A 19373-nucleotide genomic window follows, 5' to 3' on the forward strand; every position below is an offset into this window, starting at 1 on the left:
CTTGTGTGGAGCAACGCCAATGAAGGAAATGAATGACAGCACCTTTTTCCCCGTTTTGCATTTTTTTTTTTTTTTTCGCGCGTTGGTTTGAGGAGGACCGATTTGGTCGAATGCTGAGTGGTGACGACAATAAGACGCCCTGGTGTTTCATTTCATTTTCTTTTTTCAGACGTGGGTACGGTTGCTATGATACGCCATCTCCTCTATTCTTCCCTTCTCGTGCAAATTAAAGTGTCATTTAGTTTAATCCAGGAACAATAACGCTCCTCTATCGAAAACCGAATTCGTCTGTTTTTAAAAAAACAGTCATGAAATTGTGGGAGGGAGGGGGGGGGGGGGGATCAGTTCACCAACCCAAACTCAACAGATTTCCTCACTTATACGACTCTTATAAGACTCTTGGGGTATTAGACTGCGGTGCACATGGGATGGGTGGCTTTGTTACAGCGCCTCTCAAGTCCTCTCCGAGCCACCTCAGCACCTTTTCCGGCGTCTGAGCCTAAGCCGGGCGGCGGCGGGACGGGGGAGAGGGGGAGGGATGCGCGCCCTGGGGGCTGCACACTGTCCTCCAAACTCCACTCCCTCCCCAAGGCGCTGGCTTTTTTTGGCTGAATTACACCGCCGCCCCAGGAAGGCACTAAGGCTTAAAAGTGCTGTCTGAGGCATGGTCATTACCAGCGAGTGCTTAACCCCTCAAGGGTGGGTGGGTTGGGGGGAGGTGCGGGGGGGGGGGGGCTACGCAGGGAGCCGAGCCGAGACAGAGTCTCTCCTGCAATGGCCTGAAATCCCCCCCGTCCGTATGTGTGTCCGCCGTCTTTGTGCCACGTCCGAGCGCACGTCTTCAAAAACAGCTGCCTTCGGTTATTTGAGTCCCGAGAAGCCCGGCGTCGACGCACAGCGCGACATCAGTTCAACTGTGGATAAAGAGGGCTTTCAAACGACAGCCGCGAACATAAAAGAGGCAGAAAATATTCTTTTGGGAAATATTGGCCAGTAACTAACTGAGCTCCCAATTAGACTGTGAGAAAGCAGCAGAGGGAGGGGAAGCTCTGGCAGGGTTCGACTACGCACCAATCTGGAGGAAAACTGTTGGCTGCAGTCAAGGACTCAGCCTCGTGTAATCAAAGATCCCTGGAAAAATGTACTGAATATTTCAGTATTGTTTGCAGAAGGGCTGTTGTCCTTCTGCAGAGTCATGCATCCCCGTAACCCGCGTGTTGGGAGAGCTCACGCAGCCGATCGCATCAGCCGCGGCGCACAACGCGCTTACACAACACCGCGCACGCTCTTTGGTGAGCTACAAAGTCTGAGCGCTGGTCCGTTTGGCGGGAAATCTGATGTCATGTTGTCCGAGCTCTCTGCCCAGAAGAGCTGGAACTCTCGCCATGTCCACATATGAATGTTTCCCCAACCACTCAAGTGGTTGGGAGCAGTTTTTTTTACCTATTTTTAACTGTCTCTTGTGAAAACGTCAAAAGGAATTAGGAAAGAAATGGGAAGAAAATCCAGTCACCAGTTTAAAGTCGGCCACTTGATATTTTTAGGTGACGACCAAGTTGAGACGGGCAATAACACAACTTCAAAAAACAAACCTTCTCGTTCCTCCCAGTGAGATCACTGCGTTGGAGCCTGGGGGGGGCATCGCAAAAAAACATTTAACCCCGGCTGAGAACCAAACCCTGCGACCCCCAAATACATGAAGCGCTTTTTTCTTTTATATGATGGACAGATGGAGGAAGCGAAGGAAGCCGTTTGCGGTACTTTGTACGCCGCCGCCTGAAAACATGCGGGAGTATTAATCCGGGACAGATGCAGGTCAGTCGCAGGTGTATTAAATTTGAATGAGCGTACGCATACATCTGTGCGTATTTACTCCTGTGTGCGAGTCTGAGCTGTTCCATCTCTCCTGTCATCCGAGTGAGATTTCACGCTCGGAGCCTCGTCGGGCTCGCCAGCCTCGCCGTCGCTTCCCGCTTCCTTTAGTTTTCTCACTGCGCTGTCAGCCCGGACCAGAGTGACGTTAGGAGACGAGAGTGGGCGGGAGAAGGGAGACCAAATGCCAAAGGCATCAGGGCCATTAATCAACATTAACAAATGGGAGGGAGAGGACGCAACTTTGGGAAAAACACATGCACGGATGGCCACATTTATCAAGGTGACACTTTAAAAAACACAACATTTAACGCAAAAAGTACCAGGATGTTTGGTCTGGTGTGGCGTAAAACGGCAGACGTCGACGTTTGCTGGATGGCCAGAAGTCGAACGTTTGAGGAAACAGGTGAGCAGAGAATAGAGGGAGATCCAACGTTTTTCCTCAGATTTCTGACAAACGGTTTTATTTTTACGATTTACCTGCTGGATTCTCATAAAAAGTGTTGATTGAAGGTTGATGGTTGACTGATTTACCAATCGGATTCAATCTAATCCAGGATTTTTTACAATACGTTTAGTAAAAGATCTGAATAGGTGTCCCACCACTGGACGTCATCATTCGGTGCAGAAACGTTTTATTCATGAGGAGGACAAAGAGGTCCGTCCAGAGTTCAAGTGTCTCATGAATATTCCGAGAGTCACAGCATCAGAAAGCCGGGATTTGAATGTGTGTGGGAGTTGAAGAGGATGTGTCTTTTTTGTATTCCTCATTAGCAAGCTCTCTTTTGAAACAGTGACACTGATGTCAAGGCCCAAAGTGACAGAGAAATGGGGGCCAAGAGTCATCAAAAAAGAAAAAAATGTGGCTTTTCCATCTGAAGCCCGACTCCCGAATGAGCGATGTTTGTATTCATCGCTCAAATAAGACGAGTCAGAAAGCCGACTTGGGTCTCAGAACTGATGTCAGTTAATCAGAGTAAGTCAGCACAGGGCTTGTTAGTGGTTTTCATCATTGATAATTCACCGTTGCGTTATAAAGGATTCTTAATCGGTCTTTCAACGGACCGAGCTCCAAGGACTCGAGTTCTTATTGGAGCCCCAAGACATTGTCAGCGCCTCTGCTTAATGGAATATACTGAAATCTGGGGGTTAAACTTCAAACCAAAGATCCTTGATTTGTCTTCAATAGATTATTGAATCAGGCGCTCTTAGCTAAGACTTTAGTAAACACAATATTGAGTAGTACATTAAATATGCAACTAAATCTGGCACTTTTTTATAGATCATCACGATATGAAAAACATTTCAAAGTGTTGACTTTTTCCATGTATGTTATTAAGAAACTGTAAAACTGGCAATCGTCTCCCCTGATTCGTCCAAAAATGAATGTGTTAGTATTATTGAGAATGCGCAATTAAGTAGAAACATTATCAAAAAGTAGAAACTTTATCAGAACAATCAATATAGTTGTAAATAATATATTTCTTGAGGGCTTATCGGTGACTGCACGTTGCAGCAATGTTAGCAATTAGCTTGTCGGCTACGGTAGATCACAAACTAGCCCTGTTGCGACCAACCTTGGTGTCCGTACTGTGACGCTTGAGGTCCATAAGGGCCCGTGGGGCCGCCGTGGGAGTACGGTCCCACCACAGAATACATGGGGCCACCAGGGGACGGGTGGGAGGACAGAGGCGGTCCGGACTGAGGAGACGCAAACGGAGAGCTGCCCTGGTTCCTCTGCATGTTGGACATGAACCCTGAAACACACCAAGCAAGACAAACGAAACGCACGTCAACACTTTGCTTAGAAGTTTCCCAAAAGTCCTTTGAGGAGTGAACGCGACCGCCTGGCAAAAATGAATATGCCGCTGGAGGGGTCGAGCTTAATGATTCTCCAACTCAACGACTTGTAATATCCATTAAATGTCCTTTGTGAGGAGACCCTGCTTTCCTAATCCTTCCCCTTGGCTTTGGCTCCTGTTACTCGTAGATACACATCGTGAGCAGCACAGCACGGAGCTCGTATTCAACAACACATGCACAGAAGGGACAGGCTGACATGGAGGACCCCCCCCCCCCCCCCCACACACACACACAAACACACACAGGATCAAATAAATATAATTATGTGCACAAAATAAGAGGGCGATCGGACCACGGCGACGATGTTATTCTAGGTCGTCGCGTCAATAGATGAAGCCTCTCAGGCCCGAACTCGCCTCCACCATTCAGATTGACAGTTGGGGGGGGGGGGTGTAGTTTGGCTACTTTGAGTGATTCGGTGTAAATGTATCGGGTCTGCTGCGCTCTACACTTTGATAAGCGATCTGCTCCGTTGAATGAGCGTGCACGTACTCTTCGGCGGGTTTTGGGGAAACTGCGCCGTTGGAAAGTGCTCGTATAATTCCTTGTTTCTGCTCAGAGAGCAAGTGAAAACTGCGAGGAGGGAGGAGGCAGATAAAGGTTTTAGAATAGTACGTGCACTTTTACTTGCTCTTGCATGTGTGCACATTTTTTGTTTTTCTGAATGTGTGTGGGGGGAGATAAAGGAGAGAGAGAGAGAGCAATGTGTGTGCAGGAAAGAGGCCAAAACAGAGCGAGAGAGGCAGTGAGAGAGAGAGCGAGTGTGGGAGGGAAAGACAGAACAACGGAGGAAAAGAGCGATTGGGGCCCGAAAGTGCTTAGGCTGCGAGCGCCGGGTTTAAGGAGCGGGGACATTATTGTAATGTTTTGCTTCCATTAGGGTGAGGGGATTCTGGAGAGGAGAAAAAAATTACAGTGTGTAATATCGCACTTTAAATTGCTTGGAAAATGGATGGGGAGAGGAACATTGTGCAGACAGTGCTAAAAGCAAATAACACATTCAAGGATTTCTCTCTCTCTCTCACACACACACACACACACACACACACACACACACACACACACACACGCAGCTCTTTCTGGCAAAGCGAATGAAGCTCTCAGCCGGACAACAACAACAGGCAGCCAGCGAAGCACGCGAGAGACAGAGGGGGGGGGGAGAAAAAAGGGACATTCAGCGGATTTATGGAAATGAAGAGTTGAGAGATGCTCTTAGGGAGGCAGGCACTTGAGCAAAGTGGGGCGTGTGTTGGCGAGGGGGGGGGGGGGGTATCCGTGCTAGGAAGAACAACTAAACACATCTACGAGCCTTGTTAACCGGCACAGGGTTTCTCCAAACGGAGCCGGGGGGGTGGGTGTGGGCCTCGGTTTACAGGCATTAGAAGGCGGCATTAAATCTCGGGCTTGATTTCATCAGGTTGAGAAACCTCTTATAGAGCTTCACTCCCTGTCTTCATCCAGGCACTCGGGAGGGGGGCGGCTCACAGTCGTTCTTCCAAGATTGAATCCCGCTCTTTCATTTTTTTTTTTTTTTTGTGTTGTGTGGATGCAATTTTTTTTTCCCTCTCTAAATGAGCTATTCTGCTGTTTGTATAGTAAATATTCGAGAAGTGGCCGTAATTGCTGAAAACAATTTCCCATTTGGCAGGCGCAGGCGGCTTGTGGGTTAGCAATCATTTCAGAAGCCTCTGGCAACAAGTTGCGGGCCAAACTGAAGTGGCTTCATCAAAAGAAACACACACTCTTACTTGTACCAAAGTACGGATACGTTGATGTGAGTATTTACTTTTACATAATCACCAAACAGTGGGTTTCCCCATCTTGGATCGTCATGACTGATGGTAAAACCTCGCCAGTCTCAACTACAACAACTCTCATCAAATAAAACGGATATGTTAGAAAAGTTACTTTCAGACACGAGCTGGCGCCGTCAAAAACAAAATATGAAAGGCGTGAAGACGCTCGCCGAGGAGCTCGCTTTGGAGCGGAAGAAGACAGAGGAATTGTTGATTCTCTGAGCTTTGCTAACATACAACCTTTTACGTTTCTGTCTTGTGATCTCTGCTCTTCCCGGTGTGGAATGTAAAACAGGAGACAAGAAAAAGACGCGTTTGACTTACACAGACTCTTTGAACCTGAGTGTGATGCACAGACTGGATCCTGGAGGAAACTGGGCTGCTCTACCAATGTATGCGTTTTGTCCTCTGTGTGTGTCCACGGTGCAAACGTTCACCTCTGTGAACCCGTCGCCGACCTTAAAAGGGTTGATTTGCCGCTACCTTTCTCCTGAGTCATGGGCGAGCGGGTGACGGGCGGGTGGGATGCTTCCGGTCCGTTGCCAGAGCTCTGGGGGGCCATCGAGGAACCTGAGGGACAACAAGTCGAGTCAGGAAGATTCAGATATCCACACGACGCATGTCGGGGCTACGAAGGCTCAACCGGCTGTAACAAAAGCACATGAAAATAAAATGCTTTGCATGAATCCAATGCGAGCGAGGACAATAGAAAATTGATTTGTATTTCTCTATTTGCGGCGGCGCTGCTCGCAAATGGAAGGAAACTGTTGTAACTGCCGTAACAATAGAGCACTGAAGGACCACTTTTGTATTTTTTCTCTGCATTTCTTTCACGCCGCAGGAGCAACCCGCTTGAAACAAAACGCATTTTCTGTCATTCAAATGTCGGAGTGTTTCTTTAGCTTCAAACAAAAAGGGATCCGAATTGCACGGACACACCGAGAGCACGATCGCCATACGGGAATTGTTTGTTATTCGCCATCAGCCGAGTGACAAATGCGCTTCCAGAGGACGTGTCAAGTCACTGGAGGCCGCGTGTACGCATCACAACCAGAGCAATGCCCCTGTAGAACGGCGCAGCCATTTGAGGGTCATTGATTAGGGGGTCCGCGCAGGTCTGTGGGCGGCGCCTGTTCCATTGAAATCCAATAGCGAGCTGAGGGTCTGATTAGGACAAACGCAGACGGAGACCGTGGTGGATTGATTTGGCCCGGAGGAGGGGAGGAAGAGGGGGTGAGGGGTGGTGGTGGCAAATTAACCTTTTATTGTTCAGATTCAGACCTGCGGCGGCGAGGAGAGGGACGGCCGAGGGGGGAAAAGTGGTCGTTTTTGTCAGACTGGCTTGTACTTTGCAAACACAGCGCGCCCGAACATACCAGACGCATAGCCGTAATTCAACCGCGCATGCTCAGCGAGGACAGTCACTGAGCATTTGTTCGAATAGGGCACATGATTTGACTCCTTTCCTTTTTGTACCCATGATGCCACATTTTGAAGTAGCGCTGGAGTGATGTATTACCCAAATGTTTCTGCTACAGTGTCCTTCACACTCACAGTGAATAGAAATCCCTTTTTATAAAGAAAACACTTTCCGTTATTCAATCACGTAGGACAAAAGTGTGCTATTTCAGGACATGTGTGCGTGTGTGTGTGTGTGTGTGTGTGTGTGATGCATCTGTCCACGGCAGCGGTAAAACATGACTGGAGGTGGCACACTCTCTACAAAAACAAACCCAATTAAGTCGACATAATTGCTTTGCATAAAACTGTATAAACAACATTTCCATACACCGAGGCTGCCTACACACTAACACAAGCACACACACACACACGCACACAGATGTAAGAGTAATTGGACAAACAAGTGTGAAGGAACACACTCAAACTCACGCGGCAAACAAACGTAAGAGCACAGACGCAGTGTGTGTTAAAATATCCTCTCTCTCACACACACACACACACACACACACAGACGGACACACAAACAGAACCCCTGCCTCACACATGAATAGATCCAACTGCGCTGCTTCAAAGAGAGAATATTCGATTAGTCTGTCACCACTCGGCGGAGGGAAGGCGGAACGTCAGAGTGCAAACATCGAAGAAAAGCCTTTCACCAGAAACACTGGCTGTGTGCGGCGTTGTGCGGCTGTGTGCGGCTGTGTGCGGCGTTGTGCGGCTGTGTGCGGCTGTGTGCGGCTGCGTGTGGCTGCGTGTGGCTGCGTGCGGCGTTGTGCGGCGTTGTGCGCCCTTGTGCGGCGTTGAGCGGCTGTGTGCGGCTGCGTGCGGCGTTGTGCGGCTGTGTGCGGCTGTGTGCGGCTGCGTGTGGCTGCGTGCGGCGTTGTGCGCCCTTGTGCGGCGTTGAGCGGCTGTGTGCGGCTGCGTGCGGCGTTGTGCGGCTGTGTGCGGCGTTGTGCGGCTGTGTGCGGCTGTGTGCGGCTGCGTGTGGCTGCGTGTGGCTGCGTGCGGCGTTGTGCGGCGTTGTGCGCCCTTGTGCGGCGTTGAGCGGCTGTGTGCGGCGTTGTGCGGCTGTGTGCGGCGTTGTGCGGCTGTGTGCGGCTGTGTGCGGCTGCGTGTGGCTGCGTGTGGCTGCGTGCGGCGTTGTGCGCCCTTGTGCGGCGTTGAGCGGCTGTGTGCGGCTGCGTGCGGCGTTGTGTGGCGTTGTGCGGCTGTGTGCGGCTGCGTGCGGCGTTGTGCGGCGTTGTGCGGCTGCGTGCGGCGTTGTGCAGCTGCGTGCGGCTGCGTGCGGCGTTGTGCAGCTGTGTGCAGCGTTGTGCAGCTGTGTGCAGCGTTGTGCGGCGTTGTGCGGCTGCGTGCGCCGTTGTGCGGCGTTGTGCGGCGTTGTGCGGCGTTGTGCGGCTGCGTGCGGCTGCGTGCGGCGTTGTGCAGCTGCGTGCGGCTGCGTGCGGCGTTGTGCGGCTGCGTGCGGTGGGGGGAGAAGCGCTGCTTTATTTAACGGCTGCGATACAAAACATCCCATTAAAAAGTAAACCACACAAGGGAAGCAGGAAATTATTTAAGTAATCATAAATCATAAAGCAAATCGGCCCATTTCATGAACAACAACGTTTCAATGGCATGTGGCAGGTTGAACCAACTAAATACCCCTCAGCTCAAACCTGCAAAGTGCTTCTGCTGAAAAAATCTACTTATTAATTCCAATTACATTTTTTGAAATGTAGCGTGTAAGTGTAAAGTCATTTGTAATAACAAAAATACCGTCTACGCTGCTGTGTTCATGAACACCGTGCTGTGTGTGTGTGTGTGTGTGTGTGTGTGTGTGAGACTGGAGCGGCCTGAGGCCTCAGAATTAGCTGCAGCACAGGTTTAGGTGGGTGAACGAGTAGTGAGGACGAAGTCTGCTTAAGGAGGTCACTGAACCCGCCAACAATGGATGTCGACCCCGCGATAAAAGCCAGCCCCCCGTGTGCGTATGTGTGTGTGTGTGTGTGTGTTTGTGTGTGTGCAGGGATGCATGCCAGGCACCAGCTATGCTGTCAGACTCTGTTTGTTTGGATGGCAGAGTGCTGGTGGCGTGTGTGTGTGTGTGTGTGTGTGTGTGTGTGTGTGTGTGGTACAAATAGGGAACAGTGGCCTCCACGCTCCAATACGCTCTCCACAAACCCGTGTAAGTTGTCACCAGAGACGATATCAATGCAAAGACATGCGAGTCTGCGTCCGTGCAATGTGGGTGTGAGGGAGAGGGAAAACAAAGAGGAGGGGGGGGAGAATACGAGGGAATGGAAGAGGAGGAGAGTGGAAGTGTAGTTGAGTGGGACTAGGCCACGTTGTCTCCTCTTCCTTTCCTACCGTGCCTTTCTCCTCTCCTCTCCTTACTATCATTTTAACGAGGTGCCATTAAATAATTACGTCCAAATGAAACAAACAGGGAGCCCTGGCGTGTTTAATCCGTACCATCAATAATTCATGCGCTGAGTCTTTGACGTGCAGTTGTTCTTAAAGTGCTGCTGAGAGAGGGAGAGGGAGGGAGAGGGAGGGAGAGAGGAGAGCTGAATGTCAGCCCGAGCCGACTGCTTATCTTTCCCTGTCCAAAGAAAAATGGCCGCCTTGTAGGAGGTGTTTATTCATTTGTGATTAAAAAAAAGTGCTGCCCCTCGCATTCAGGTATAACGGGAACAGAGGGTGCCGAGGCAAGGTTATTTTTTCTGTTAATTAATTGTAATTAACCGATTTTCATCCCGGAGGAACATCAGCATCCTTCCGAAGGGGTTTTTGATGGCGGTTCTTTAAACGAGCCTCATTAACGCCGACCTAGCAGAGGCCGCTAGGCTTTAGAGATGAACGGACCCGATGTTCCGATGTGGTTTTAGAGAGACGCCTTCTGCATTAAAGAACTTAGAGCAGGCGGGAAGAACATCTTGAACGAAAATGTTTTTTGGGGGAATTATGCTGAACTATAATTTCCCTTTTGTAAAAAAAAAAGAAAAAAAGAAAAGGCACTTAGCAAGCCGGTCCATTTGCTACTCTTTGCTCATGATACAAGGTAGCGGGGGCCAGAAGTAATGGGACTTCATTGCAGTTTGGGAGATAATGCTCCTCACTAAAAACCCAATACGCATTTTAAATTTTGCCTCCGCGAGGACTGTCGAGGCAAACCTGAGGCTCCTTTGAAGACAGCGAGTGCGGCCTTTGAAGCCTTTTTTTTCATCAGGGTTTCAAATGCAAATGCCGTAGAAGTTCAAAGCCGAAGGAGAGTATTCGTGGCCACATTTCAGTTTCAGGGCCCTGGTAATATTAAGTGAAGGAGCTGCTGCGAGCGTGAGCGCGCGCGTGTGTGTGTGTGTGTGTGTGTGTGTGCATGAGTAACGCCACTGAAGAACAAGTAAACACGAGGGTCAGTCAGTCAACCAAAAGCTTTTCATTAATTGCCGATGAAAGCAGTGTGCTGCTGTACATTAGGAGTCTGTGCAGATATATTTATACACCAAGATGCCTTCATGCACATGCGCAGACTAACACACACACACACACACACACACACACACACACACACACACACACACACACACACACACACACACACACGTGCACACTCCCCAACTGTCTCTCACAAATAAAGACCCCTGAAGCAGCAGGGGCCGTTTTTCGCTAAAGCGAAGTAACGGCGCTGAGCACTAATTGACTGGTGAGGAGTACAGTGAAAGGGCTGCTTCAGCACCATCTCTTAATACAACCCCCGGGCTGAAATGCACACACACACACACACACACACACACACACACGCGCGCGCGCACACACACAAACTCCAAGGTAATATCCCCTTCTCGCTGGGCCTTTTGGGGGAAACAGGCAGATGAACAGCGGGCTCTAATAATGGTGGTTTAGTTCTCAATGGGTGCGAGTCAATGCCTCCCTGAGCCGGGGGGGTAATGCCAGTTAACGTCAGGAGAGAGAGGGGGGGGGAGGTTGGGGGAGGCGGCGGTGGCTCGCAAAACAAGTGTTCTCCCAAGATCCTCATTACTTCCATTGCTGAGCAGCAACTGTATGTAAAGTAAAACCTGCAGCTTAAGCTAAAAAAAAACAAAGAGCGTGCGAGCGATGGAGGGAGAGAAGGAGCGATGGGGGGAGAGAAGGAGCGATGGAGGGCGAGAAGGAGCGATGGAGGGCGAGAAGGAGCGATGGGGGGAGAGAAGGAGCGATGGAGGGCGAGAAGGAGCGATGGAGGGAGAGAAGGAGCGATGGAGGGCGAGAAGGAGCGATGGAGGGAGAGAAGGAGCGATGGAGGGCGAGAAGGAGCGATGGAGGGAGAGAAGGAGCGATGGAGGGAGAGAAGGAGCGATGGAGGGAGAGAAGGAGCGATGGAGGGAGAGAAGGAGCGATGGAGGGAGAGAAGGAGCGATGGGGGGAGAGAAAGCAAGAAAATTAGTGTTGGTGAGGGAGAATAACTGCGCACTGTGCTCCTGTTAGGGGTTTCTAGTCGTACGGCGGCAGAATGGGCGAACTCAGCAAGCCGGCACCATACCCCCCCCCCCACGCGGTTTAGTCGGGACGGCGTGCTTTGGGAATATGATGTCTGCTGGGGGAGTGCATCTTGCAACTCGAGCAACCATCAGGAGGAGGCGGAGGGAACAGAGCCATGTGGGAGTGTGGGAAAGAGTGGAGCAGACGGGGGGGGGGGGGTGGAGAAGAGTGGAAAAAAAGAGAGCTGGAGGAGAGACGTGGAGAAATAAGAGGGATGGAAAATTCCGCCTCGTTCGTCGGCGGGAGGCCACGGCAACACAGCAACGCCGCGAGCGAAGAAAGCAGCAGAGACAAACAGGGATGGGGAGGGAAAAAAGGGGGCGGCGACGAGGGAACGTGAGACACAAGCGGCAACACAAGAGAGCCCGATGAAAATAATGAGAGAAGGAGAGAGAGGGGACGGGGACGGCCAGAGGCCGTGTTCCCACCACGCTGCCTCCCAGGGAGCGCGGCGACTGGAAAACTACCCTCTCTCTCATAATAACCCCCCCCCCGCAGAGGAAGAATGGGAGTTTTGGTTGAACATCACTGGAGCTTCTCTTCTGCATCCTGTAGATTCGTCTTTCCCTCCTGCCGCGGAGGACGTTTACTGACATTATGTATTTCTTTAAAAGGCCAGATTTATGCATGTAATTCTCAACTAAGGTCATCGCTCTGGTCCCTTGCAGGCATCCCGGTTTGACCTTTGATCTCAGTGTGAAAATAAATAAATATCTGTGGTTCTTATTACCACAATTAGAGGTAGAAATATATGAAATGCCTAAAACCACGGGCAACGCTGGGGGGGGCACAACGTAAAGGACAAGAGGCGGGTTTTGGAGGAGCTTCATTGGAGACATTGATTGGGAAGGACCCTGAAGCTAACAAACTGGACGAAGCCTGGCCTTCTCACCCACTCTGTCTCCCACTCTCCCTGCCTCCCGCCCTCCTCCCCCTCTCCCTTCGCCCTGACCTCTGTGTCCTTTTTCTCGGCCCTGGAAGCACTTGAAGCGAGCGTCCACGCACAGATTAAACTCTCCCGAGCATTCGCCCGCGAGGCTCCGATCGCCTCTTTAGAAGAAAAGGAAAACGTGAAGGGTGGGGGGGGGGTATGCAGGCGCTGTTAACTGGCCCTCGGGGGACCATCGGTGAAGAGAGGCAAATAAGGGAGAAAAATGAAATGAGGGGGAGATGAGTATTTGTGATTTTCGTGCACCACTGCGGATGTTCACCGTCTCAATTAGCCGACAAGTGGAAACCTTGTGCTGCGTAGTCCTCGCAAACAACACAAATGCATAAACACCGGCTGCAACGTAATGACTGGAGGCATTAAAAGAACTTTTTTACCACTAACAAGCTCAGATAGTTGTGGAAAGAACCCTAAGCTTTGACGTTAAACAGCTTTAAGATGAAACTAAACTTTGTGTACTCACAAACCAAGCCTGACAGCGAGTCAGGTGACACAAAAATGGAAAAAGACGGCGATGAGGGCAAAGTCTTTGACATCAGCATATTGTACTTGCTGCATATTCGGGTGGAACTGAAATGGAAGGTGAGATTTGACCCTTTTTTGTCCTCTTTCATCTTTTCACCTCTACAGCTCGACCTGAATCCATCTGCCAGCGACGGCGGTGCGAGATAACGCACGTGGCTTTCTTAACGCCACGCGGAGGCTGACGGGAAGGGACGCCAGTAATGACGGGAGACCTGCTGACCACTTGTTGAATCAGCGCAGGTACACGAAGCCCCCCCCTCCCTCCCCTCCTCCCGCCGTGGGGGATTAATAAAGAGACTACCTATCTATCCCTCTCTTTTTGTTGCCCTCCCAAACAGCTCAGTGGCCGATTGAAGCTCCCGACGATGGAAGCTCCCGCATCCTTCCGGATGAAGGACGAATGTCTGCTCGCCGCGTCCCCCCGATGTCTCACGGAGGGAGAAAAATATTCTGAATTGCTTCAGAGGGACTGGGAGGAGGGTGGTGTGTGCGTGTGTGCATATGAGGTGGAGGGAGAGGCGGGGGAGGCTGGCGGTTGAGAAATGTGATTTCTGCTCGACTGTCACAAATCTAGCGCAACAGGAAAATCAATTTGGCCCTGTGTGTGCCTTTTTGGCTCTGGGAGGGAATCCAAATAGCGAGGCGAGGCCCGGGTAATGTTACAGTGTATTGGATTTGCTTCACGGGGAGAAAGAGGGGGAGAGCGGGAGAGAGAAGAAGAAGGGAGAAAGAAGAGGAAAAGTGAAGAGGAGAGGGAATTAGAGGCGTGCCGTTGAGCTCCGACAAGATAGATTTGAGTACGTGTATGATGGGCTGGCAATCTGTCACTACCCCCCCGTGTCTGCATCGTTCTCACACAATCACAGATGCACAGACAACTCATCCAAACAAGCAAGCATATATATATATATATATATATATAGATGTTAACGGCAAATAAGTCTCACAAGGAATCATGAAATAAGCTGTCGCGTTTTGTCACAGACTGTTCGTAGGAGGCAAACTTAGTCTGTGGACGACGGCTTCGAAGCCTCAAGTTCGGCCTTTCGGTTGAAGCCATCTTGTTTTTTGACCGTCGCCGGCTTGTTTTTTTTGGAACCAGAAGAGGCGCGAGAGGGACGAGCTCAGGAAATGAACCTTCATGAACCCAAAATGTATTTTTTAAGAAGGCGGTAAATGCTGTCCTCCCTGCTTTGTGCTCACTTTTACTCTAAATGACACACGTCCTTCACAAAATATCTTTCTTTCAATTAAGTATTGATGAATTGATTGATTGAGATCCTAAACTAACGTTTGCAATGTTCAGCGGTGTAATAAAGTGAGAAGACTGTGGGTTTGAGGGGACTGAGGGATATTCCGTGGCAGCTTCAATTTACAGAACCGCTGGCTGTCATGTTGCCCATTGGTGTGTGTCTGTGTGTGTGTGTGTCCGACAGGCAGGTGAATGGATGACATGATGAAATCGCTCTTCTCTGGCCGCTGTCAAGGGGGACGTGTGTGCCGCGAGCGCTCAGCACTCATGTCGCATCAGGCCAACGAGTCACCAGTCCCCCCCCCCCCTCAAAACAAATAACACATGGTTGACATGCGTGCAAAGTCTGCAGACATATGCAGGTGGATTCATAGAAAGAGCTGGCTGAAGAATCACACATCATTTATCTAGTGACAGTAGTCTTAATGGAGCAAAGCGCAGCGTCTTATTAGTGTGTAAGTGTTTTGACTTTTTCTTGACATGCCGTTCGAACTACTGAAAATGAAAACAGGCGGAATTTTAACAACAATTATGAACAAAGAACGTGTTGTTTTTCTGACACACATAACGGCACAGTGTGACAACATGAAGCACAACTTGTCCCAACTTGTGAGGAAGTGTTGGACTGGGCGCGTTGGGCGCTAACCACATTAGTTCTCCCGTGTCTCTCTCAGGCGGGCTGCTCCTTGATCTAATTCAAACTGATTGTGGTACAGCCGATAAAACATGCCAGATGTTGCTCACCGCTCCACGCTTTATCGCCATTTATTTGGCACGGGGAAACGTTTTTTAAAATATTTTCTTATTAATCACGTCCCAGCGATCGGTTTCGCTCCCCGTCTCCGCCGCCTCATTCCGGATCCTCGTCAGGATTTCTGGCACGGGCGCCTGCAAAGCCAGCGTCCTAGTTTTTCATTAGCGTCAATCACTCCGGTAAGCGGCTTCGAGGAAGGGAGGAGGAGGAGGAGGAGGAGGAGGAGGAGGAGGAGGAGGAGGAGGAAGAGCTGGCGTCAGGATCTCACTCAAGACGTTTCGTCCCGCCTCGTCAAGAGTGACTGACGGCTTCCGGACATGCTGATGCGCCAGTCGGCCACGCAGTCGGGCAGAGCGATGTGTGCGATGACGGCGAGGTCAGCGGGTACACACACACACACACACACACACACACACACACACACACACACAGAAATCAAATCCACGCTCGCTTATGATGCTGAATGTTTATCGAACTGGTTTCTGCGGCCTCAGGAGACGGACGGACACGCCGCGCATCGTCTGGTGACCCTGCCGGTGTCTCGCCCGGCCTGCCACGCCATATATAAGGAAACGAGTCAGAGAGGACCGTCCTCCGCTACCAGTCAGTCTCAATTAAGTGGTATACTCGTGCAATCCACAGGGGACAGGGGGGGGCTTTATGAAAATTCTACCTGTGTGTGCATATAACAGCGTGATTGAGCACTCAACAAGTCTAAAACTATGCAAGGACAAAAACCTGTGAGCAGAAAATGAATGAGACGAGAAGCGCTCGCGCTGTGCTGTAATATTCTTGAGGGGTCCGAATTAGGATTTCAAATGGAGCAGATATATCAAAGTCTAGACAAGCTGGATTGATATTATTTGGTCGTGCGCTTCTGTGTGCACTTATCGTTTGTCCCTTTGTCCGAACTGGCAGAATAAAAAATGATCTGGATGGATTCTACGGCGAGCGGGAGAGACGCTATTGGACCACGGTGTCTTCACCTTTATGCGTCGTCTGGACTTCTTCGAAAGAGGAGGTCAAACCGCGTTCAACTGGCACTCGAGCGAAGTCTCCCAGGCGAATCCCGAGGGATTACGGCGAGGACGGGGCGTCACCTGCGACGGCCCACGAACGCAGCCACCAAGCAGTGCAAACGTTTGAATGTTGCTTCCGCAGCAGGAACGCAGTTGGCCTCAAAACGTCACCCGAGTAGCTCAAACCAGACAAACCCTATTTGGGATTTGATGTTCCAGTCCTTCAGTGCAGATGTGCTTAAGTTACCACCAACACAGTTTCACCGTAACGGCTAAATACGGGTCGTTTGCATAGAAAGAGGCCAATGGTTCACTAGATTTACGGATATTACTTATGTGCAAATAGTGTCGGAGCACCAAGACTATATTTGCTCTGCAGCGCAGTTAAGGGAGCATTTCCCCTTTTGCACGTTCTTTGAAAATTACACCGTTTCTTTTTGTCCCATTTGTGCAGGTTCGGCCCTTTTTGAATTCGCCCCTTGGTGTATAGATTTATATATACAAATATGTCATATGAAATGCAGACACCGATTAAAGCAAAGAAAAACAGGTTTGTCCCGTAGCCTTGATTTATTCGCCATTTGGTTATAGAAAGGTGGGAGAGCTTTATCTTTGCCAGCACACTGCATTTAAATGTTGGCATGTTGTTATTTGCGGATATACTTATTCTGCATCACGGTCCGTTTTTCTACGTGACCTTTCTTAAAATCCCCTTTAAATGCACATATTTAAAACAAACGAAATCAGGTCTTTAAATAGCAAAATGTATGGAAAGGTCAGGTGGAGACATAGGTGGGATAACTGCGACGTGTTTAAACAGCAGCAGGTTTACTGATATTCTCGCCTCAAAGCGGCTCCTTTTTTTTTCAAAAAGCACATCGAAAGAAATGAGCCACGCGGGACTTTAAACTAAAACCTCTGGCCACGCGCCAATCAGTGATGTCACGCCAGCCGTTGTTTCATCATCCGTCAAAGGGAGCGCACCTCATTTGACATCACTGGCTGGGGGGACGTTCCTGATTGTTTTCTCATTTGCTTTTTTTTTTTTCGAAACAGCAGCCTCTTGTTTCGGTGGCACAAAGCAATTTCCCTTTAAGCTGTAAAGCAATTTTGCGAAGTTCCCAGGGAATCTCACACGGCGGCGCAGGACGCGGAATGCGGCGCCGCCGTGTGCGACGGGTTCCTTCGGCAATCCCTGTCAGCTGTGGTTTCGTTTGTTTGCGGTGATTCGACTAATAAAGAGAGAGATAAACTCTGGCTGGGGGGGTTTGTGGTGCGTTATTGGAACCCTTACCCGGCGCGGTGACGTTGGCCGAGGGTCCGCCGGCAGGAGAGATGGGTCCGGAGCCCGATCGCGACTGCTGGGACTGAGTGGAGCCCGCGGGGGAGCCCACGGGGGAGGGAGACGGCCCGCTCCGCTGGCTGGCGAGGTGGGGGGAGGCGTGAGGGGAGAAGGGGGACTGTCCCTGGTTGCTGGGGCCTCCGTGCTCCCCGTGGCTGCTGGTGCTGCTGCTGCTGCTGCTGCTGGAGGAGGAGGAGCCGCCGCCACCGCCGCCGCCGCCGCCGGCTGAGCCCAGACCGGCCTCCGTCCCGGTGGGGAGGTCATCAATGGAACCGGACAGATCCTGGAACAGAGGACAGGGCTTACAGAGAGAGGCAATACATGGCGAGTGACGTGCAGCAGGCGGCTTAGAAATGTAAAGGTGAACTCAAGCAAGACACATTTACCTGGTAAATATAATCATCAGATGCTATAATCTGCAGAAGCCTCTTGAAAAACCAATAAAAGCCAGTAAAACCACATTGCTAAAGCGCACCATATTCCCAATGGTTGCAGAAGACATTACAGGTTTTAAGTTAATCGAAACAAGCGCACAAGGTGATTTTCTGAACAGATTTTCTCGCGAACCGCTGTAATCAGCGCGATAACGTCCCTGCAGTCATGGTGACAGTGGTTAATATGGCGCTGGAACAAAAACGTGGTGCTGTGGTGAAAATTAATTGTAAAGGGCTTTCATTCCGACAGAGGGTGAGTTCACGTTACAGCTTGTATTCCCTGTGGTGAGAACTGTGTGTGTGTGTGTGTGTGTGTGTGTTCTATGCAGGTTCTTCTTCTCCTGAATTGATACCAGGGAATCCCCTAAAATACTGCTGAGTACCAAATACTGCTGCGTGGAGCACAGGAAGTGGCACTTTATCAATAAATAAATATAAACGAGTGAGTAGAAGAAGAGGAAAGTTTCTTAATACCCCGTAATACACGTCACACACACACACACACACACACGTCACACACACACACACACACACGTTGACAGACTGGCATCAGTGCCCCACCTGTAGCTGAATACGGGGGGGGTGGGGGGAGCCACCTGTGAGTAAGCCCCCCCGTTCCCTGGCTGGTGCCCACTTGGGAGGCGGAAGGGGAAGAGTGGCGGGTGTGTGCCAGCTGATCTCACCTGCTCCACAAGGCCTTGGTTGACCCCGTCCCCCCCCGTCCCACCTGAGTCCTGATGGTCACCGCGGGCTCACAAAATCCAAAGCAGCCCCCTGACTATGCGCACCTGGAGGGACCGCCGTCACATTCTCTGCACCAGCGTGCTTCCTCGAGCGAGACAAGGAGGCATTTTTCCAAACCCTGTATGTCTCTGACGCATCGGGTGTGAATACAAATATGCCATTGGTTTGGAATTTATGCAGCTCTGTCACATTCAATTCAACGTCGACAGCGGCGGAAACTGTACTTTCCCCCATCATTCCCCTGGCAGCATGTTATTTCACATGTGAGACAGGCGTGTCCCATTTCTCTGTATCCACGCATGGAGGCTTTACTTTTTATTTCATAAACTCCACTGCAACATTTGTTCTCGGTTACTGTTGTAACGTCTGCTTTTCACTTCATTGTTTTTTAAATGTCCCCTTTCTTTCGCCTGATGTTTCGAGGCTTTTAGCGGTTTCGCTGAATCGCCTCGATCTTTAAATGCGCTGAACAAAATAAATTTGCCTCGCGAAACAGACAACGAGGTCAGCGCGGCGTTCGCTTCTCTGGCTGCTTGTTTTGGTTGATGCCGTCCCGGCGGTGACACACACACACACACACACACACACATACACACACACACGCACAGAGCCTTTGTTTTTTCCCATCACGCCGTGAGCGCCCACCCGCTCTGCCAGCCCGCCGGCCTGTCGCCTGGCATTATCCCCCCCCCCCCTCGCTCCACGCGGGCATCTCCCCCCCCTCCCCTCCTCTCCCTCTCTCACCCGAGGTACCGCTCCCTGTCTGAGCCAATCGCAATCACCCGGCGTTCTGAGCCCAGTGACGTAACGCGCTGCCTCCACCGACGGGGGCTCGCCGCAG

At 50.6% G+C, this 19373-nt stretch overlaps 1 protein-coding gene across 2 annotated transcripts in view; it reads right to left on the reverse strand.

The window, feature by feature from the left end:
• arid1b (AT-rich interactive domain 1B) overlaps positions 1-19373 on the reverse strand; it is a 132813-nt gene that overhangs the window by 24868 nt on the left and 88572 nt on the right. For both annotated transcript variants that reach the window (XM_078089494.1, XM_078089493.1), the window contains exons 5-7: positions 17307-17637; positions 6015-6101; positions 3450-3629 (exon numbers count right to left, since the gene is read on the reverse strand). In XM_078089494.1, coding sequence (XP_077945620.1) covers positions 3450-3629; positions 6015-6101; positions 17307-17637 — 598 coding nt within the window. The remainder of the gene's footprint in view (positions 1-3449; positions 3630-6014; positions 6102-17306; positions 17638-19373) is intronic.

Source organism: Gasterosteus aculeatus, chromosome 15, assembly GCF_964276395.1.
Source record: "Gasterosteus aculeatus chromosome 15, fGasAcu3.hap1.1, whole genome shotgun sequence".
Classification (NCBI taxonomy): Eukaryota; Metazoa; Chordata; class Actinopteri; order Perciformes; family Gasterosteidae; genus Gasterosteus; species Gasterosteus aculeatus.